The sequence below is a fragment of the Apodemus sylvaticus genome, chromosome X (assembly GCF_947179515.1).
Source record: "Apodemus sylvaticus chromosome X, mApoSyl1.1, whole genome shotgun sequence".
NCBI classification, from domain to species: domain Eukaryota; kingdom Metazoa; phylum Chordata; class Mammalia; order Rodentia; family Muridae; genus Apodemus; species Apodemus sylvaticus.
This window is the reverse complement of record NC_067495.1, coordinates 134,568,151-134,586,746: the sequence shown is the minus strand read 5'-3', so window position 1 is coordinate 134,586,746 and position 18,596 is coordinate 134,568,151. Positions and strand designations below refer to the sequence as shown.

The 18,596-nt window shown below is 42.1% G+C and overlaps 1 protein-coding gene across 3 annotated transcripts in view; it reads left to right on the top strand.

The window, feature by feature from the left end:
- The first annotated feature begins 400 nt into the window (after nt 1-400).
- Nucleotides 401-18,596, top strand: part of Arhgef6 (Rac/Cdc42 guanine nucleotide exchange factor 6) — a 119,291-nt gene continuing 101,095 nt past the window's right edge. The window contains exons 1-2 of one of the 3 annotated variants that reach the window (XM_052170581.1): nt 401-810; nt 2,043-2,126. In XM_052170581.1, the coding sequence (XP_052026541.1) occupies nt 574-810; nt 2,043-2,126 (321 nt within the window). In that variant the 5' untranslated portion in view covers nt 401-573. Of the gene's footprint in view, nt 811-2,042; nt 2,127-10,563; nt 10,842-18,596 lie in introns of those variants that run through there. The other 2 variants (XM_052170580.1, XM_052170582.1) reach the window with 2 other exon arrangements.

Genomic DNA, 18,596 nt, shown 5'->3' with positions numbered 1-18,596 from the left:
CACACACTCTGTGAGACTGTCTGAGGACATCCGGCCTTTTCTGGAGGAATTTTTTCAGTCCACCTAAGTCTTTGTTTGAGCTCTCTTTTTACCAGCACAGCTCCCCACGAGGCTCAGATCGGTCTGACCTAAGAGCCATTTGGCATCCTCCTCCTGACAGCAGGCAGATTTTTCACTGAGGCTAGACTGTATTGACAGTGTTTTCTGCCCCACGCGTGTCTCATTTCCAAGGCTCTGTAAAGCGCTGGCTCACTCCGGTTTCCACGAGCACTTGCCGACTTCTCTGCCTCCCCAACATCCTCCTCACTTCCTTTACTTACAGCTTCTTGCACTGTTGTACGTTCCTCCCTTTAAAAAAAAAACAAAACTAATGAGTTTGTTTTGCAAGTTTCGAAAAAGACCAGTGATGTGCTCCCAGGAGTTTGTCCATCCCTTATCATTCCTTTCCATATCTTTAGGTATGATCTCTGTGGTTTAGAAATCCCACGTTCCACTGTTGTCAGAGAAAAGTTGCCTTAAACCTTTGCCCTGCAAGCACCAGAAGAGAGCTCATAAAAAGGAAGACAGCAGCAGATGCAATCACGGATGTGGCTTAGTCCTCACAGCTGCCCCGAGAGCTGTTCAGAGCGTACGAGAGCCTCAGTCATGAATCCAGAAGAACGCGTTGTGACATGGCTTATATCTTTGGGAGTTCTAGAGTCCCCCAAAAAGACCATCTGCGATCCAGAGGAGTTCTTAAAGACCTCGCTGAAAAATGGGGTAGTGCTGTGCAAACTCATAAACAGACTTCTGCCTGGCTCGGTGGAGAAGGTAAGGTCATTCTGCTGTGTCTTTGGGATTGCTTTCCACCACAGAGCAGCAATAATATCATTCTTGAGATTTTTCCTTTGCTGGGTCACGGGAATCCCCTTCTTCAACATCTTCCTAAAAGTTAGGCGTTTTTATTTATTGTCCTTGTACTTTGAAAAAGTCAGAAAACGAAAGGTTATCCTTCAGTAATTGACCCCCTGATGCTACCCTACTAAAGCCCTGCTACAGGACTGCCTTTCAGGGACGGGGCGACAACCGTATTGTGCACAAGTTTGCTGTGTTTGTGGAGATGCACATTAAACTTCCCTGTGCACTTTAGACATGTTTTGAACACGAGTCTGTGGAATAATGGAATAATTTGGAGTAGACCTTTCTGGTGTTTGAGAGTTTGCCTAAAAATTTGATGGAGACTCCCTTGTTTTTTTTTTTTTTTTAAGATTCATTGCAGAAAAGTCTATTCACAAGTGTCTATGTTACTTAAAACTCCCCAAAACCAAAGAGAAACCAACTAGATGCATTGAAGGCAATGGGCATTCAAAGTGAAACTAAACCTTACTTTTAAAAAAAATCAAGACTTTTGAAGATATAAGCCCATATTATGGCAGTGGACGGCTTCTAAAGTAGGTGCTTTTGTGTCATTAAAGATTAAGTACTTATGATTCTTTTCTTAAGGCATTGTGCACATGACTTAAATAGGAGTCTTTTGCCTTTTGGAATCAATTCTATGTTTATGGAACAAGTAGATTTACTTATAATTTTTTAAATGTGAGAAACTGATGATAGGACCAGAGAGACATGATGAAAAAATGTGGTGCCCAGTCATAATGAAATATCAACAAATTATCATGAGGAGTAGAGGGAGGTAATTAGAGTAGCCTTCTCGGGCAAAAGCAGGATCTAATATATATGCGTGTTATACACGCACACATACACACACACACACACACAACACGTGTGTGTGTGTGTGTGTCTTAGTTTCTTCGATTTGCTAGCACCACAGTCAAGTCGAAGGAGAAAACCTTAAGTAGAAATGGCTTAGATACATTTGAAACAAAAACCAACCGTTCAGGCATTTGCATCACTTCCTTCAGTGGTTAGTTCTCTTCCTGGATGGAGAGCAGGGCTGCCCTCTGCCTTCCAAAGCCAACTGTGTCTACTTATCAGCAAAGGATGATGGTAGTTTATTTATTATGGCTTAGCAATCTCCAAGTGACATTTGACTCTTTCTCTAGTATTGTCTGGAACCCCAAACTGAGGCCGACTGCATTGACAACATCAATGACTTCCTGAAAGGATGTGCAACCCTTCAAGTGGAAGTAAGCTCACTTGTCTTGCCTTTCATTTTGCCATTATTTTTGCTCTGTTAATTAGAAAGTCTGCAAATGTACATGATTGATTTTCGCTCCCAGTAGCCACAGAGTAAATAGAGGTAGACAATCCCCAGTTGAGACTGGTGATGCCCAATGGTGTCTTTCAGAACCTAATACTAAACAAAGCAAAACTGTTGACTTGGCATGGTGGCACACACCTATACTCTGCAACACTAAGATGATGGAGACAGGGAGGTCAGAAGGTTAAGGTCATCCTTGGTTATGCATTTAAGTTTTGGGCCAGTCTGAGCTACATGAAAGTCTTTCTCAGAGAGAGGGGGGGGGAGAGGGAGAGAGAGAAGGGGGGGGAAAGGGAGAGAGGGAGAGAGGGAGAGAGGGAGAGAGAGGAGGGAAGAAGGAGGGACAGCTTCTTTCTAGGGGATCAGGCTTTCTGTGGCTGTGCTTCCTTATTAATGAGGGAAATGCCAACCAGTGAGTCACTGGCAACATCAGTAAAAGTAAACTTCCAAAAAGAAGCAGCCCACATGAGCAGCCCTGAAAACATACATACAAGTAACATATGGACTGAGCAGATTATATTTAGGAACATATATGTACATGCATATATATATATAATGTGGTAGCAATTAATGGGGAAAGAGGCCATAAATTTGAAGGAGAGTAGAAAGGGGTATGCAGGAGCCTTTGGAGGGAGAAAAGGAAAGGGAGAAATGTTGTAATAATAATTTAAAAGGAAACAGAAAAAGAAATGGCCTTTTAAAGCCCATTGGCACTTCTGAACAAAGGGAGGCCTTGAAAACTACAAGAACCTGGCCTTCAGGTCAAAGCTGTACTTAAGCAGAGTGGGAGCTGCAGATCAGAGGGAGAGGTTTGCTTGCAATGCACAAGGCCCTGGGTTCAATCCCCAACCCCAGAGCAAAAACAACAAAGAGCAAAAGCAAAACTCAACATTAAAATACACTGTATTACATGTGCATACATAAATTATATTACTGAAAACGAGGGCAAGCCTTTAGTGTGTGTCCAGTTGCCTTTTGGTGCTTCCATGTTGGTTTTGTAGAACAGGGAATGGAGTCTCATCATCCGTGTACCAAACCTTCATGCCCTCTCTTAAGGCTTTTGTCTGAGACACAGTCCTAAGCACATCATGATGGTATTTCAGGGTCAAATGAGATATTGCTTAATTCTATAGTCTTAAGAAAGTCAACCTCCTAAAATGGATGAGATAATTTGTGTATTATCTTAAGCTCAAGGCAAGGTCAGAGGTGTTTTACATTAGTAAACAATATTGTCTGGGCAAGTGGTAGGGGTTTGAGCATAGACTCTGGTGCTAGACTTCCTGGGTTTAAATCTCAGTTCCTGCTCACTAGTGACATTGTGACCTTTGCATCTGTTATTTTACTATACTTCTATACCTTGGCTTCTTTACCTGTAAAATAGGAATACTAGTGGCACCTGCACGTCTATTAATATTGATCTGAAATTTCAGTGAATTAATATATATAAAACCCTGGGAAGAGAGCTTGGACCATATTTTTCTTCAAGAAGCTATTTATCATAATCATCATCATCACCACCACCACCACCACCACCACCACCACCATCATCATCACTAACTGTTGTCTCAGATAAACTGTTTCCTTCAAAAGTTTTCTTAAAGCTAGATGGCTATGGTGGTGCAAAACTCAAATCTCAGCATTTTGGAGGCAGAAGGAAGTGGATCTCTGTGAGCTTCAGGCCATCTTGGTCTCTATAAATAGTTCCAGGTCAGCCAGGACTACAACATGAGACCTGATCTCAAAACTGGCTTTTTTGTTTTTTGTTTGTTTGTCTGTCTGTCTGTCTGTTGTTTGTCTTTTTTCTTGAACCCAACCCTAATCTAAAGTTATATCTGTGTCAGAATATCTTATCCCAGTCTTTCCTATTTCTCAGTTTCAGGGCCCCATCAGTCCCATCAGGGGCATTCATGGTCCATGTGGCTTCAGAGCATCTGCTATCCCTTATAGGATGCTGTCTACTGTGGAACAGACCATGACATTTTCATGTTTAATTTTTCAAATAAAAACATGGTGAAGTTGCCAGTGATTTCTGTGCCGAAGCAGGCAGAAGGTGTACTGTGCTTCTTTGCAGTTCTAAGAATACTGGATGATACAGAAACACCTCCTGCTGCTGCCACTCTTTGGGGTTTTCTGATAACTAAAAATTATTCCCTTAAGCACAAATGCTTAAAAAGTTTGTTTTAATCAAAAAAATTCTTTCCACTTTGGGTAGAAATTTTAATAAAAATATATCAGACTGAGATGTTATGAACATTGGTATAAAAGAATATATATATATATATATGATATTGTGGTTATCACATTCCTTTTGTAGCTTCATAGATATGTGTTAGAATCAGTCCATGCCTGTGTTCATGTTCATGTCCTTGTGTGTGCATGTGATGTGATTGATGTGTGTGTGATATGTACATACAATTTGTAGGTACGTATATAGGGTCAATATTAGTGTCTTCTATGCTTTCCAGGTTACCTGAACTATTTTCAAATGGGCTAGATCCCTTATATGTATGTCTGGAAGTTTTGTCTGGATGTATGTCTGCACACCCTATGTATGCCTGGTGCCTGGAGAGGCTAGAAGATGGCATGACCCCAGAACTGGAGTGTTCAATTCCCAGCACTCACATGAACCTGGATCCTCTGCTATAACAGCCACTGCTCTTAACCACTGAGCCATCTCTTCAGCCCAACAGCAGAAGATTTTGAAATTAATACCTAGTGTTAGCATTCAGTGTGGTGGGTATCATTACAGAAACCTATTTTAAAGGTTGTACTAAAGAATTCATCTACAGCTCTTAATGTATCACTACACTAAGCATGAGTCCCACTGCTGTTACCTTATGACTAGGTGCTCTTTGTACTGTTGTGCAAAAAAAAAAAAAAAAATCCTGAGCCACAATGAGTCACTCACAGTGCCTCAAGGAAGGCACATAGAATCACCTCAGAAGGAATGAGACTGAAAGATGAGCCGGAAAGCACGGAGCAGCCAAGTATGTGGCCTGTCCAGTCTCAAAGTTTCCAGGTAGCTGAAAAGCAGACCTAAACAAAAGTATTCTCAAAGGTCATGGGAGAAGAGGGATGGGGAGAGGGAGAGGAAGAGAGCGAGAGAGACATAGAGACAGAGAGAGACAGAGACAGAGAGACAGAGAAAAGTGAGAGAATGAGAGAATGAAAGAAGTCAGGCACCAAGTACTTAGAACAATGTGTGGCATAGGACATGCTTAGTGGATCTCAGATAACTTCATAAAGCTCTAAGTGTATGAAAAGAAAGAATAGGGCTCGACTCTTTCCCAGGGCACACTATTATTTATCTAAGAAAGGCTGCCAGTTTGAATCAGTTGCTTTGGAAGATTGAGTCAGCGAGGTGGTGACTGAGTTTGGGGTTCAGAGGTGGAAGAGCACATTGGAACACTTTCCTACCCTTTAGCTGATTAATATAACTTTGTAGTGACTTTTAAAGACAGAAAGTGTGAGTTCCCCAACTTGTTCTTAGGTTCAAAACCATTTTGGGATATTCTAAATCTTTGAATGTACAGATGAGTTTTATATCATCTCTTCTCTTCTCTTCTCTTCTCTTCTCTTCTCTTCTCTTCTCTTCTCTTCTCTTCTCTTCTCTTCTCTTCTCTTCTCTTCTCTTCTCTTCTCTTCTCTTCTCTTCTTTCTTTCCCTTCCCTTCCCTTCCCCCCACACCCCTCTCATTTTTTTTCGTTTTTTTTTTTCTTCGAGACAGGGTTTCTCTGTGTAGCCCTGGCTGTCCTGGAACTCACTCTGTAGACCAGGCTGGCCTCGAACTCAGAAATCCACCTGCCTCTGCCTCCCAAGTGCTGGGATTAAAGGCGTGCACCACCACCGCCTGCCCCCCCCCCCCCCTCATTTTTGAGTCAGGATCTCGTTGTAAAGTCCTGACTAGCCTGGGACTTCCTATGTAGAGCAGGTTGGCCTTGAACTTGTGACAATCTTGCCTCTCTGGCTCTCGACTGTTGGGATTATAAGTGTGCACCACTATGTCTGTCTCTATTTCTTAAAAAACAGTCAGCTGAGCCCAGCGGTGGTGGCACACACCTGTAATCCCAGCACTTGGGAGTCAGAGGCAGGTGGATTTCTGAGTTCAAGGCCAGCCTGGTCTACAGAGTGAGTTCCAGGACAGCCAGGGCTATACAGAGAAACCCTGTCTTGAGAAAACCAAATCCAAAAAAAAAAAAAAAAAAAAAAAAAGAACAAAACAACTACCCCCCCCCAAAAAAAGTCAGCTGGATTAGAGAGATGGCTCAGCATTTAAGAATGTTGACTGTTCTTCCAGAGGTCCTGAGTTCAAATCCCACCAACCACATGGTGGCTCACAGTCATCTGTAATGGGATCTGATGCCCTCTTCTGGTGAGTCTGAGGAGAGCAACAGTGTACTAAAATACATAAAAATAAAATAAAGAAGTCTAAAAATTATTTTAAAAAAATAACCAGCTAAGATTGTCACAGGACTGTGATAACCTTACAGATCACTTTGAAGAGTAGTAGCTAAGTCTTTGAATCTTTGAAAATGGTTATCTTACCACTCACTCAGGTCTTCTATTTTGTTGTTATAGTTTTTAGGACAAATGTGTCATACCATTTTGGCTCAACTTTTTTACATTTTATACTGTGATGTGTGTGTGTGTGTGTGTGTGTGTGTGTGTGTGTGAAATAAGGTCTCATGTAACCAGGTCTGGCCTTAAATGTTGGAGCTGTATAGGTAAGGATGAGCATAAACCCCAGAACCTCCTGCCTATGCCTCGAAGTGCAAGGATATACTTTTGGCTGCTATTACATGCGATATATCTTTTTTAAAAAAATTATGCCAATGATGGCAGTACACACTCAACTCAAAAATTTTCTTTCTTTTCCTTTTATCTTTCTTTTTTTAATTTAATTTAATTTTATTTTAGACAGCGTCTCTCTGTGTAACCCTGGCTGTCTTAGAACTCTTTCTGTAGACCAGGCTGGCCTTGAACTCACAGAAATCTGCTTGCCTCTGCCTCCTGAGTGCCGGGATTAAAGGCATGCACCACCATCACTGGGTCAGAATGGTCTTCTTAATTTGGCTTTGGTGCTTTCCTTGCTACTCCATGGGAATACAATTAATTTTTACGATTTATCTTGTATCTTTCAACTTTTCATATTTTGTTTATGAGTTCTAATGGTTTCTTTGTAGAGTTCTGATGATTTTTATTATACAAGCTTATGTTGTCTATGACTAGGGGATCCTCATACTTCTTTCTTATGGGTCTGGACAATTTTATTTACTTTGTAGGCTCAAGTAGAAGAAAACTCCTTATTTGAGTTTTGATTTTAAGGAGGAAATTGTTTGTCTTCCCCTACTAGGTATGATGTTAGATGTGTATTTTTTGTAAATGAAAAAATTTCCTATAATACCAGTTTGTAGAGTATTTTTGTTGTTGTTGTTGTTGTTACTGTTGATGTTGTTACAAAAGATGCACTTTACCAAACCCTGGATCAGTTTGCCTTGGGAGGTAGAGGTAGGAGGTTCCAGAGTTCAGGATCAACTTCCGCTACATTTACGAGCTTCATGTGTGTATGTGAGTCCAAGTTTGCATGAGAGGTCAGAAGAAAAGCTTGGCTGCTCCTCTCCACTTATCCTTTGTTAGTTTGAGTTTCTTTTTGGCTCAGTGCTGCATAGCACAGGCCAGCTACATGGGAAATTTCCAGGAATTCTTCTCTCTCCACTTCCCATCTTGCCATAGAAGCACTGAGATTACAGATGTGTGCTGTTGTGCTTGGCTTTACATAAATTCTAAGAATTTGAACCCAGGTCCTCATGCTTGTGTGGCCAGCATTTTACCCACTGGAGTGCTGTCCCTACCCCCAGTTTTCTTTGCGTATTTTATGCTTCTGTTAAGATGGTCATTTATTTAGGCTTTTTATTATGCTGCTACATTGATTGATATTCATATGTTGCTTTAATCCTTCATTCCTGTCATAAATTCTGGTGAGTTATGTTGCATATATACATATAATTTTGTGTGCATTTGTGATTATTCTTGAAAAATCTTTTATCATAAAAATGGAATTACTGTGTCAAATTTTAATAGATAATGTCAAATTCACCTATGAAATTGCTCTACCAAGTTGCGTTTCTACCAAAAGCTTAGAAAGTGTTTTCTGTACCCCTGTCAACACCGTGTATTATTTATCTTTAAAGTTTGCCAAAGTGATGGATGAAATAGCATTGCTTTTTCTTTCTTTCTGTTTTTGCTATAACTTGTTTTTCAGGACTCCAAATGAATTTGGATATATTGTCACTCCTTTATAGTCTATTTGTATTTCTTCTTTGTAAACCAAATATGTTTTTCCCTTTTTTCTTAAAGCATGGAGGAGGCTGTGGTGGATATATTCAGCCAAGACAAAACTGTATAGACATACATTTTTATGTATATATGTGATCCTTATTTTAGGTTAATTCACTAATGAGACCAGGAAGTCTCTCAACAGCATGAGGTTTAGAAATCATAGGCTCTGTTCAGTTGGGAGTGGTCTCTGGCTGTACTGTTTGGCAATAGTCATGGGAATACTGGTCTATGGAAGATCTAGCCCAAGGATTTTTCCTTTCATTCCCAGTGTATACTGTTCCTTTATTGTTTCCTACTGCTGTGCCCCTCCTAGGATACTCTCTCATATCCATTATGCAGAGACAGACATGTCCTCTGCTTCTAGACTCAGCTTACTTCGTTAAAAAAATTTCATGAAGGGGCCATTGAATGAATATGTGATTCCAATAGTGTTCCTCTCTCCTCTGTCCCCTTCTTTCTTTCCTTCATTCCATCCTTCCTTCCTTTCATGTAGCAAACATGGGTTTTCTCTGTCCCACCTCCTCACACTCTCCTGACTTCTTGAGTCATTCCATCTGCCTTGTCACAGCAACAGCACAGGCGCTCTCCCTAAAGCAAGGCTGTGGAATGGACCAATTGCCATTTCCCAGGGATTGCTCCGCAGGGAGGAACTCCGAGAAGTAAAGTAACACTACCGATGTTCATGAGTCAAAGTTAAATCTGTCACTGTCTTGCTCTAGCTCTAAGAAAGTCAAACAAAAGCCCCTGCCAATGGCACAGTGGACTTCTTCAAGCCCCAGCAGGGCTACTTGTGTGAAATCAGAACTCCTCTGTCTATGCTTCTCACTATGTAGACCAAGCTGGCCTCAAAATTGACGGCATATGCCCGTCTCTGCCTCATGGAAGTGTTGGGATTAGAAACACGTACCACCATAGACAGCTAAGAAGCCTTTATAGAAGTTGGATTATGTTTCATGATTATCTTTTTCCACTGGGCAAAACTTCCACTCAATTTAACTAGTAGGAAGACTAAAGGAGGGGTTGACACCCCCCACCCTTTACTAGCTGAGCCAATGTGATACTCCCATTACTCTGGCTGACCTAACTTTTATTGTGTTGAACGTCTATAAAAAATGAGCTTTAAGATGTACACTGTAGCACACAGGTGTTCTCCGCTATTCCATAGGCTGAGGCAGGAGGATGTGAATTCCAAGCTAGTCTGGATAATATAGAGAGCATTCCTCTAAATTGTAAAAGGAGCCCGGGATGAAGTTGTCTAGTACGCGTTTCTTTGTAAGGACTATGCGATTTGGAGTTTATTCAGGGAAGAGATGGGTGTGAAGGGCCACTGAGCACTTCTCTGCTTCAGGGAAAGGGGTGGGGGGTGTCTCAGTGGGTCACTATGCAGCTCACAGGTCCCTGACTTTCATCCTAGGGGTAGGAGAAGAAAGCAGTCTACTAACTAGTAATAGCTAGTCCTTGACTCTAGCATTCCCATTAGGGTTTTGGCAAAGGCCCTGGGCAGCCCTGGCACTGTAACCCTGATCTTGGGAATTGGGTGGCAGCAGCATGCGCAGTGTAGCTGCAGCCTTTACACCTAGGCTTTGGCTCCTTCCCTGGCTACTGGGGTGCTGAGGCTGCTGCCACCATCGCCACCACCACTGCTGCCGCTGCCGCTGCTGCTGCTGCTGCTGTTGCTGCTGCTGCTTCTCTGCCCTGCACCACTGTCACTTCCAGTTCCTACTTCTGCGATCCAGGTCCGGGTCATAGCTTCCCCTCTGCTGGCCCGGTCTCTCCAGGCTGCTCTCCCTCCCGGGTTCTGACTCCTGGCAGCAGAGCTGGGTCTGGAGGAACCCTGGGTCCAGGCTCCCACTGGCCACCAGCTCCCCTGCTGTGGCAGTCCCGCCGGGGCACGCCTCCTGCAGCCCTTGATCTGTGCTCTAGAGAAAGAGAACTTGAGGGCAAGAACCTGACTTCCCTCTTTATTAAAATAAATACATAAATAAATACATAAATACCTAAAATCCCTTGCCTGGGGAGCTTGGAGGCACAGAAAGGAGTTTGGAGACGGGCTCCCCCTCCTCACGCGTCCAGGAGCAAAGTTGCAGCTGCCCCTCCCCGCCGGCCATTCCAGCGGGCTCTCCAGTTTCGCCCTGGTGGCAGCCGCGCGGGGCAGGGTCCCAGCTCCATCTGGGGACAGCGCTTCCCGCAGCCTTGGCACGGGCTGGCGGCGCTCAGCAGCCCCGTGACTCTGAAGGGCGAGCCACTTCCAAGGAGGAGGCTGGAGGGAACGAGCAGCAGGAGGACAATCAAGCCAAGCCAGGTGACCTGCCTGGGGGGCAAGGGGTCAGGGGGAGGGGAGCTACAAGGGCCTGGTGCTGGGGGGCTGGTAAAGCCCGAGGAGGAGCCGCCCTTCTTCTAGGATTGACCGCCTGGGTCTGCAGCTCTAGCCGCCAGTCTGTTCTTTGCCAGGGCCTCTCCTTGGTGCCGAGTCTGTGTACCCAGAGCGGGGGCGGGGGCCAGGGCTCAGGGTGAGGACGCGCCAAACTTAAGGGCGGCTGTCCAGCTTCAGCCGGCCGCAAGGTTTATAGCAGACTGGTTTCTGTGTTCTCCCCTTCCGCGAACCAGAACAAGAAGTCAACGGTACTGTTTCTGATATTAATTTGGTGCTCTCCTAAGTTGAAGCAATCCTTGCATTGGGGGATGTTTGATACAAGTCTGTCGTAGGAGTCCTTTTCGGATGGACTCCGCCTGGTATTCAGTGTAGTTCTAGTTGCTTTAGTCTTCATTTTTTATTCACTGAAGGACCCAACAGGTATTCCAGCTATTTCATTCCTTAGCTCTGGAGTAGAGAGCCCTCGAATTTATCTCTGTCTCCTCAAATATCTTTCTTTTCGATATCTTATATTTTTAGTTTGGATTTGTTATTGGTTTTGAATGTAGGAGTGACTCATTTGTTCCCTACCCCCCCTTTCTTAATGTGTAGTGGGAGTAAAAATATACTCAAAGAATGTACTTTTCTCTGAAACTATATTTTTTTTCAATAAAAGCTTCCCATGAACCAAAAAGCCACATAGAACAGTATAAATGTGTGTAGATGTTTAAGTTTTGAAGGTATTGATTTTAAAGGTAAGATTCTAAAGTCCAGACTGCTTTTCTAACTTGTATTTGCCTGGAAAAATCCAGTTTGTCCTTGAACTTCCTATCTTCCTTTTGACATTGACCATGGTAGAAGGCTCTCTGATGACATCATTTGCTCCAGCCACAGTCAGCGTTCCTCCACTGAGAGCACCTCTGTCCACATCTGTAAGGCCTGGGCTTGCCCTTGGACTGGAGCAGATTTCTCTTAAGCAAAATATTATGCTACATGCCGGGCAATGCTGCAGTCCCTTCTTACATAAGCAAGCTCCAGGCCCATGTGGTGCAGGGTACGCTTGGAGCAGCAGTTAAAACAAGAGGGGGGCTGTTTCCATGTGAGTTGCTGACGGATGCCTAAAGTTTTGAGTACAGTAAATCGGCAGCTAGAAATCTCACCTTGTATGTCTTTAGCGCTTAATTTACTTTTCCTTAGTTTTCTTTTCCTTCCTTTCTTTCCTCCTCCTCCTCCTCTTCCTCCTTCTCCTCTTCTTCTTTTGGGATGCTTTCCACTTATCTCAAACTCCAACTCACCTTGTCCTTATAAAGGACATTGGAGAGCAGGCGTTTCTTCCAATGATCAAAGAAATAAAGAAGTCTGGTTAAGAAGAGTCGCTTCTAGCAGTAGAGCCAAAAAGTTAACTGGGAGCTAGCTTGAAGCACTTGCTTGGGGCCTACCTAGGTTTCTTTGTTCATTTTCTCTAAAAAGTGATACTTTGTACAAAAGTGTTTCATTAAAACATTGTATGCATGGCCTGTGGCCACTGAACTGTTTGTTGTGGTAGCTCTCGCTTTGGCCTCTTTTGCTCACCAAGCCTCGCTCTGTAAGGAGGAGTGAGGGCAGGGTGTGGAGATTTGTTCACCTCTCTAGTCCACCACCATCCCCACCATCTTCAGGGATAGCAAGGGATGCCTAGAGGGAGCAACCAGGCCCTAGACATTCCAAAACTTATTGAGTATTACTTCAGTCCCTAGAAATGTATTGAGGGGGCCAAATGAGAGGCCATATGTTTGGTTTGTTTACAACAATGTGCCTATCACTGTTCTTAGGGGCTTAGTTGCAAAGGTGAAAACATAGTTGAATACCATTTCTCTAGCACCTTCTATGTTGTAGACCTTGGGATGGATGCTTTAAGTATATTATCTCATTTAATCCTCACAATAACCCCTAGAGGCAAGTGGCATTGCACCCATTCCATAGAGGTGGAAACTGAGGTTTAGGGAATCTCAGGCCATACCCTGTCAGTGCAAAGCAGACACAATGTAGTCATCTAGACCTCATTTCCTGTCATGACCCATGCTGTGGCCACCAGGGACCCACTGATAACAAACATAAACATCGCAATTCTTGGTTTTCCAACATGACTACACATTAGAAGTATTTGGGGTACTTTTAAAATCACAAAGTATTAGAGTATCATCGACCAGAGATCCTGGCTTAATTGTTCCATAGGAGGCTTTTGCATTGGTATTTTTAAATGTTTAAGTCAGTTTAGTAACAATTTTTAAAAATTGAAAATATCCTAAATATTTATCTTGACAAATCCCTGCAAAGTGATACACCCATATACTTTTCATTTGGATTAAGCAATGGGACATCATCAATGCCATTGAGTGCCTTTTGTGCCTTCTCTGTCATGTTTGCTCATCAAGGAGCACCTGTTTAGGTATATGGGTTGGATAGTAAACTGTGTGCTTGTTTTCATAAACTACCTTGCACTAAGCATATTTGAATAACTAGCATGTTGTGTGCACTACTCTTTTATTTTTTATTGCTGAATAGTATTCCATTGTATGGATATGCCAATTTTTTTTTCTATTTAGTTATTGATGGACATTTAGATTGTTTCCAGGGTTTTTTTTTTTTTTTTTGGTGTGGTGTGGTGTGGTGTGGTGTGTGTGTGTGTGTGTGTGTGTGTGTTGTTGTTGTTGTTGTTGTTTCAATGAACAATGTTGCCATGAATATCCTTGTGGGGTATCTCCTGAAGAACATTTTTGTTGAATTTACGTATAGCAATAAAGTAGTTGCTAGGTATGTTTATATGCTGCTTTTGCAAGTACCTCCAGAAGGATCGCTAAAGGGACAAAGCACTAAGAACATATGTTTTGAAAACTATGCAAGTGATTCTGGTGTGCATCTAGGGTTGAGAAGCACTTCTCTAGTTTATTCATATTTTAGCAATCTAGCCACATCAAGCTTTTGCTGAGACCGGAAAGAAACATACTAAACAGTGTAGTGGCACAAGCCTGTAATCCCAGCACTTGGGAGGCTGGAGCACAAGGAATGCTGGGTTGGACGGAAGCCTGAGCTACAGAGAGGGAGAAGCAGACGGACAGAGAGGCAGCTGCTGCGTTAGGTCATTCATCCCCATTTCCCCAGAATCCTTGACACACATTCTTTTAGAACTTTTATTTTGTTTATTATTATTGTAATTTTTCCTGGATGTACATGCATATATGCATGTGCAAATGCCATAACATTGTGTATGGAGGTTAGAGGACAATGGTCAGGACTCTCTGTGGTCATGTTTCAGTGTAGGCTTGTCTTAGAAGTCCTTAAAGGCAGAGACCAACAATTCTTCATCCTTATAACTCAGATCCTTGGGATGGACTTTCAGACCTTAGTTAAGGAGCTGATCCAGTTTTACACTGAGACTTACATGCTTTGATCTGAGGACATTGCTTCTGCTTCCACTCAGAGACAAGGTACTTTTACTTATCTAAGCATGTGCCATTAAGGGTAACCTGGCTGATCACCCCACACTGATTAGGAGTAGATGAGGTGTAATGAGGGAATGTTTGTGGAGGCACTTTGCAAACTGGGGCACAGTGACTAAATAGAATAGAAATCTGGGATAAAGGGAAAAGAGGGGCTACTGCAGATTAGACATGATGCAGAACACGTGTGGTGTGTGTGTGTACATGGTATAGAGGCACAATAGGTAAGAGCTTCAGCTCAACTGTGAGCTTGGTTTGGCCTGGGTTGGTGGGTGGTTACTAATTATGTATAGCCAGTCTTGAAGGTCGTAATGATACATTAGGACCACTGATGAGGTATATGGTACCCCTAGTGTTAGTGTCAAACAGAAATAAAAGCAGCTTGCATAGTGCCTGGCACCAAGTATACATTCAATGAATACTAGATCTTTTCCTCTGCCATATCTTTCTCCTCCTCTCTCCTTCCCCTCCTCTCCTCTCCTCTCCTCTTTTATCTCTTTTCTTTTTTTTTCTGTAGGGTCTTCCATAAGCCAGATTGCCCTCAAACTCTTTACATAGTAGAGGATGATCCTGAACTTCCGATCCTTCTGCCTCTATCTCCTGAGTGCTGGAATTGCAGGTCCATGCCACCAGGCCTGGTTTACATAATTCTGGGGATTGTGCCCAGAGCTTTGTGCATTCAAGGAAAGTACTCTATAAAATGAGCAGTACCCCAGCCCTGAAAGCTCGTTTCTAAATGGAACTTTGATGTCTTCTAGTAGACTTATTGATAAATGTCTCTGTATTATAAAAACAGCAGCTCCCTTGGTTTAGTTATGTTGACATAATCCTATTTGATAAGTGAGCCAGATGATCTCTTGAAATCTTAACATTTTAACAAATTAGATGTAGAGCAAAGATAAGCTGTGTGTGCTCTCCCAGGGTTCTGTGCGTTTGTATTAGCTATACTGGAAAGTTAGGCATGGATGAAACTTGAAATTGGAAAACAAACACATCCAGCCATTTTATATCTTACCTCCATGTTCTATTTGGTAGAGACTGCCTGGTTTGGGAAAACTGTCTAGATGTTAAAGCTGAAGGCAAAAGCCTCACATAATTTGCAATACTTAACACACGCCTTTTTCAGAAAGCAAAACAAAGTGGAATGTTTCTGGGCTTTTTAGATGAATAGTGGTGGCAGGGTTGCCTCGGGTTCCGTGATGAACTGCAAAGATGAGCCCATTGAGCATTGTGAGTGCTTTTCCTAATTGAAGAGCCAGCCTTTTCCCCCTGAAATTGAAAATCTCATCAAAGTCAGTCACTGCAGTTTAGAAGAAGTTGCAATGTGTTTAAAATAATTTAAATAACATATTTGCTTTGGGAGACTACAGACAGTTCATATTTTATTGATACTGTAGGTCACTGTAACCGGTGGAACACAGATTGGAATTCGTAACTGTAGTTTCAGACAGTCATACACGTTTTAAGAATGGCTGCAACAGTATATATATGTGTGTGTGTGTGTGTCTTAAAGGGGCTTCATTCTGTTCTAGAACTAATTGTGTAAACCAGGCTTGACTCAAATTCATAGAAATCTACCTGCCTCTGTCTCTGTCTCTGCCTCTGCCTCTGCCTTTTAAGTACTTGAATTAGAGGTATGTGCCCACCATACCTGGCCAGATTTTTTGTTTCTTTTCTTTTCTTTTCTTTTCTTTTCTTTTCTTTTCTTTTCTTTTCTTTTCTTTTCTTTTCTTTTCTTTTCTTTTCTTTTCTTTTCTTTCTTTCTTTTGGTTTTTGGGTTTTTTTGTTTGTTTGTTTGTTTGTTTTTTTGAGACAGGGTTTCTCTGTGTAGCTCTGGCTGTCCTGGAACTCACTCTGTAGACCAGACTGGCCTCGAACTCAGAAATCTGCCTGCCTCTTCCTCCCAAGTGCTGGGATTAAAGGTGTGTGCCACCACTGCCCAGCCTGGCTGGCCATATTTTTTTAATTGATAAGAACAAATTGTATATGGTTTTCTTTATAGTGACTCAGGACTAGAAATGTGCTTGGGGATCCAGTTGCAAAGAGGACACTAAACTATTTACTTGTTAACTGCTGTAACTGCTTTCGATGCCATTTTATGCTCTAATAATAGAAATAACTTGGATAGATTCTTCTTAGAGCTAAAAACCCAGGTTAGCTATCCATTATTTTCTGATATATATCAACTAGACAAATATGAGAAAGGAATATTTCACTTTCTTGTGTTTGCCTTCATGAAAGGAGCTCAATTCATGTGTCCTTTGTGTCCTTTTAAATGAACATGTTTATTGTGCTATTAAAATATCCTGAAATGCAAATCATAATACCTGATCTAGAGAAAGATTTACATTGTTTTAGCTAAATCAAAAAAGTCCATGATTTTTTTTGTGTGTGACTGTAAAACATTCCCCCTTGCACACCGGAAATAAGTAATAAATAAACTTGCCCAATTGAGCATAGTTGGGGTCATCAGAATCATTGGCATATATTTTTTTAAAAATAAAGAACATAATGTCTAAAAAGGGAGCCCATTGTTTCTGAGTGATATGCAACCACTATCTATGAAAAGGAATGCAGTTTATTAGTAAATTAGATCACTGCAATCTCCCTGACTGGAAATGTAATTTCTCTTTTTTAAAATCTCACTCACACTAATTTGGTTTTAATGTTGACTCTAATCCAGACTGTTTCCGAGGGTAACTGAGTACAATATGCATCTTTATTCAAACTATGTAGTCTTGCCCAGCTACCCTCAACTGGTTTTAACTTGGTCCCATGCATCCCTGCCTGTAGCACTCCTTTAGGATCAGTGTAAGAGCTGATGCTGGGTTGGACACACAGCATCGTGTGCACCACAGTTGGTAATGACATCAGATTTAGTACAAATTACAAAGGCACACTAACTTTTCTGTTGTACTTGTTTTCTCGAAGTCCAGTGTCACACTAGATGGCCCTTGCTGGATTGGAACTCTGCCTGTAGCCCAAGGTAGCACTGGACTTGCAGTGATCTTCCTACTTCTCCTTCCCACATGCAGGGATTGCAAGCACGATGCTTCTCCTGGCTATTTATCTTCTTAAGAATGTCTCACCATGTAGTCATAGCTGGCCTCCAACTTAGGACCCTCTTACCCATGACTTCCCAGTGATAGGGTTATGGTGCCTGGAAGGATCATGGTGTGCTTTAAAAAAAATTATTCAATACTATCACCTCCCCCTTATGGTGTGTGTGTGTGTGTGTGTGTGTGTGTGTGTTTGTCTGTGTGTGTGTCTGTGTGTGTATGAATGTGAGGGTTCAAGTGTGCCAATGGCATGCATGTGGAGTTTAGAGGACTTGGAAGTTTTCAAGAGTCATTTCTTTTCTCCTACCATATGGGTTGAGGGATGGAGCTCAGGGATCAGGCTTGCACAGCCAATTATAGTACTGACTGAGTTTTCTTGCTGTCCTAGGGTGTGCATTTTTGACTTGCAAATGAGAGAAATGAGAAGGCACACAGTGGTCCCTTAAGGCCCTTACTTATGAGCATTTTATAAAACATGATTGGCAATCCTGGCCAGAAACAGCCTGGTTCAGAGACTCAGACAAATGGATCTTTTTATTTGATTTTACAACAGAGTTTCATATAGCCCAATCTATGCCTCCAACTTTCTATCACTGTGTAGCTGAAGATGACATTAATTCTCAGGATTTTCCTGCCTTCCCCTCAAAAGTACTGAGGTTACAGGTGTGCAGTGCTATGCTCAGGTTAGAGAGGTGCATCTCTGATGATGGCCTTTGGAGTGTGGTGATGACTCCCTAGAGTAGATAGTCACACATCACTTCTGTTTAGCTTCTGGCAGAAGATTTACCTTTCTAATTAAGTTCCACTTAGACAAATAGAGTAAAATGCCAGCTTTATTCATTCTTAGGGACTTGAATATTATTAGAGAGATCAGCCATGTCAGTCGAGAGATTGAATAGGACATGAGGGAAAAGAAGGAATTAAGTCAAGGTGAGACAAAATGCAGACGCTTTCAGAGTGGCAAGTAAAGCCCTGATTAAGGACTGCTCTGACTCCAGACACAATAACAAGACATTTTTTTACTCTGTGGAAGTGTTGACTTTAAGAGGCAGCTTTAAGGTGTCAAGTTCCTAACATTTTTATGGAGAACTATGCCTGCGAAACAGCCCTGAATACTAAGAAATATTTTCTTTTGTAATTTGTTTGTTCTTCAAAGCTAGATCTAT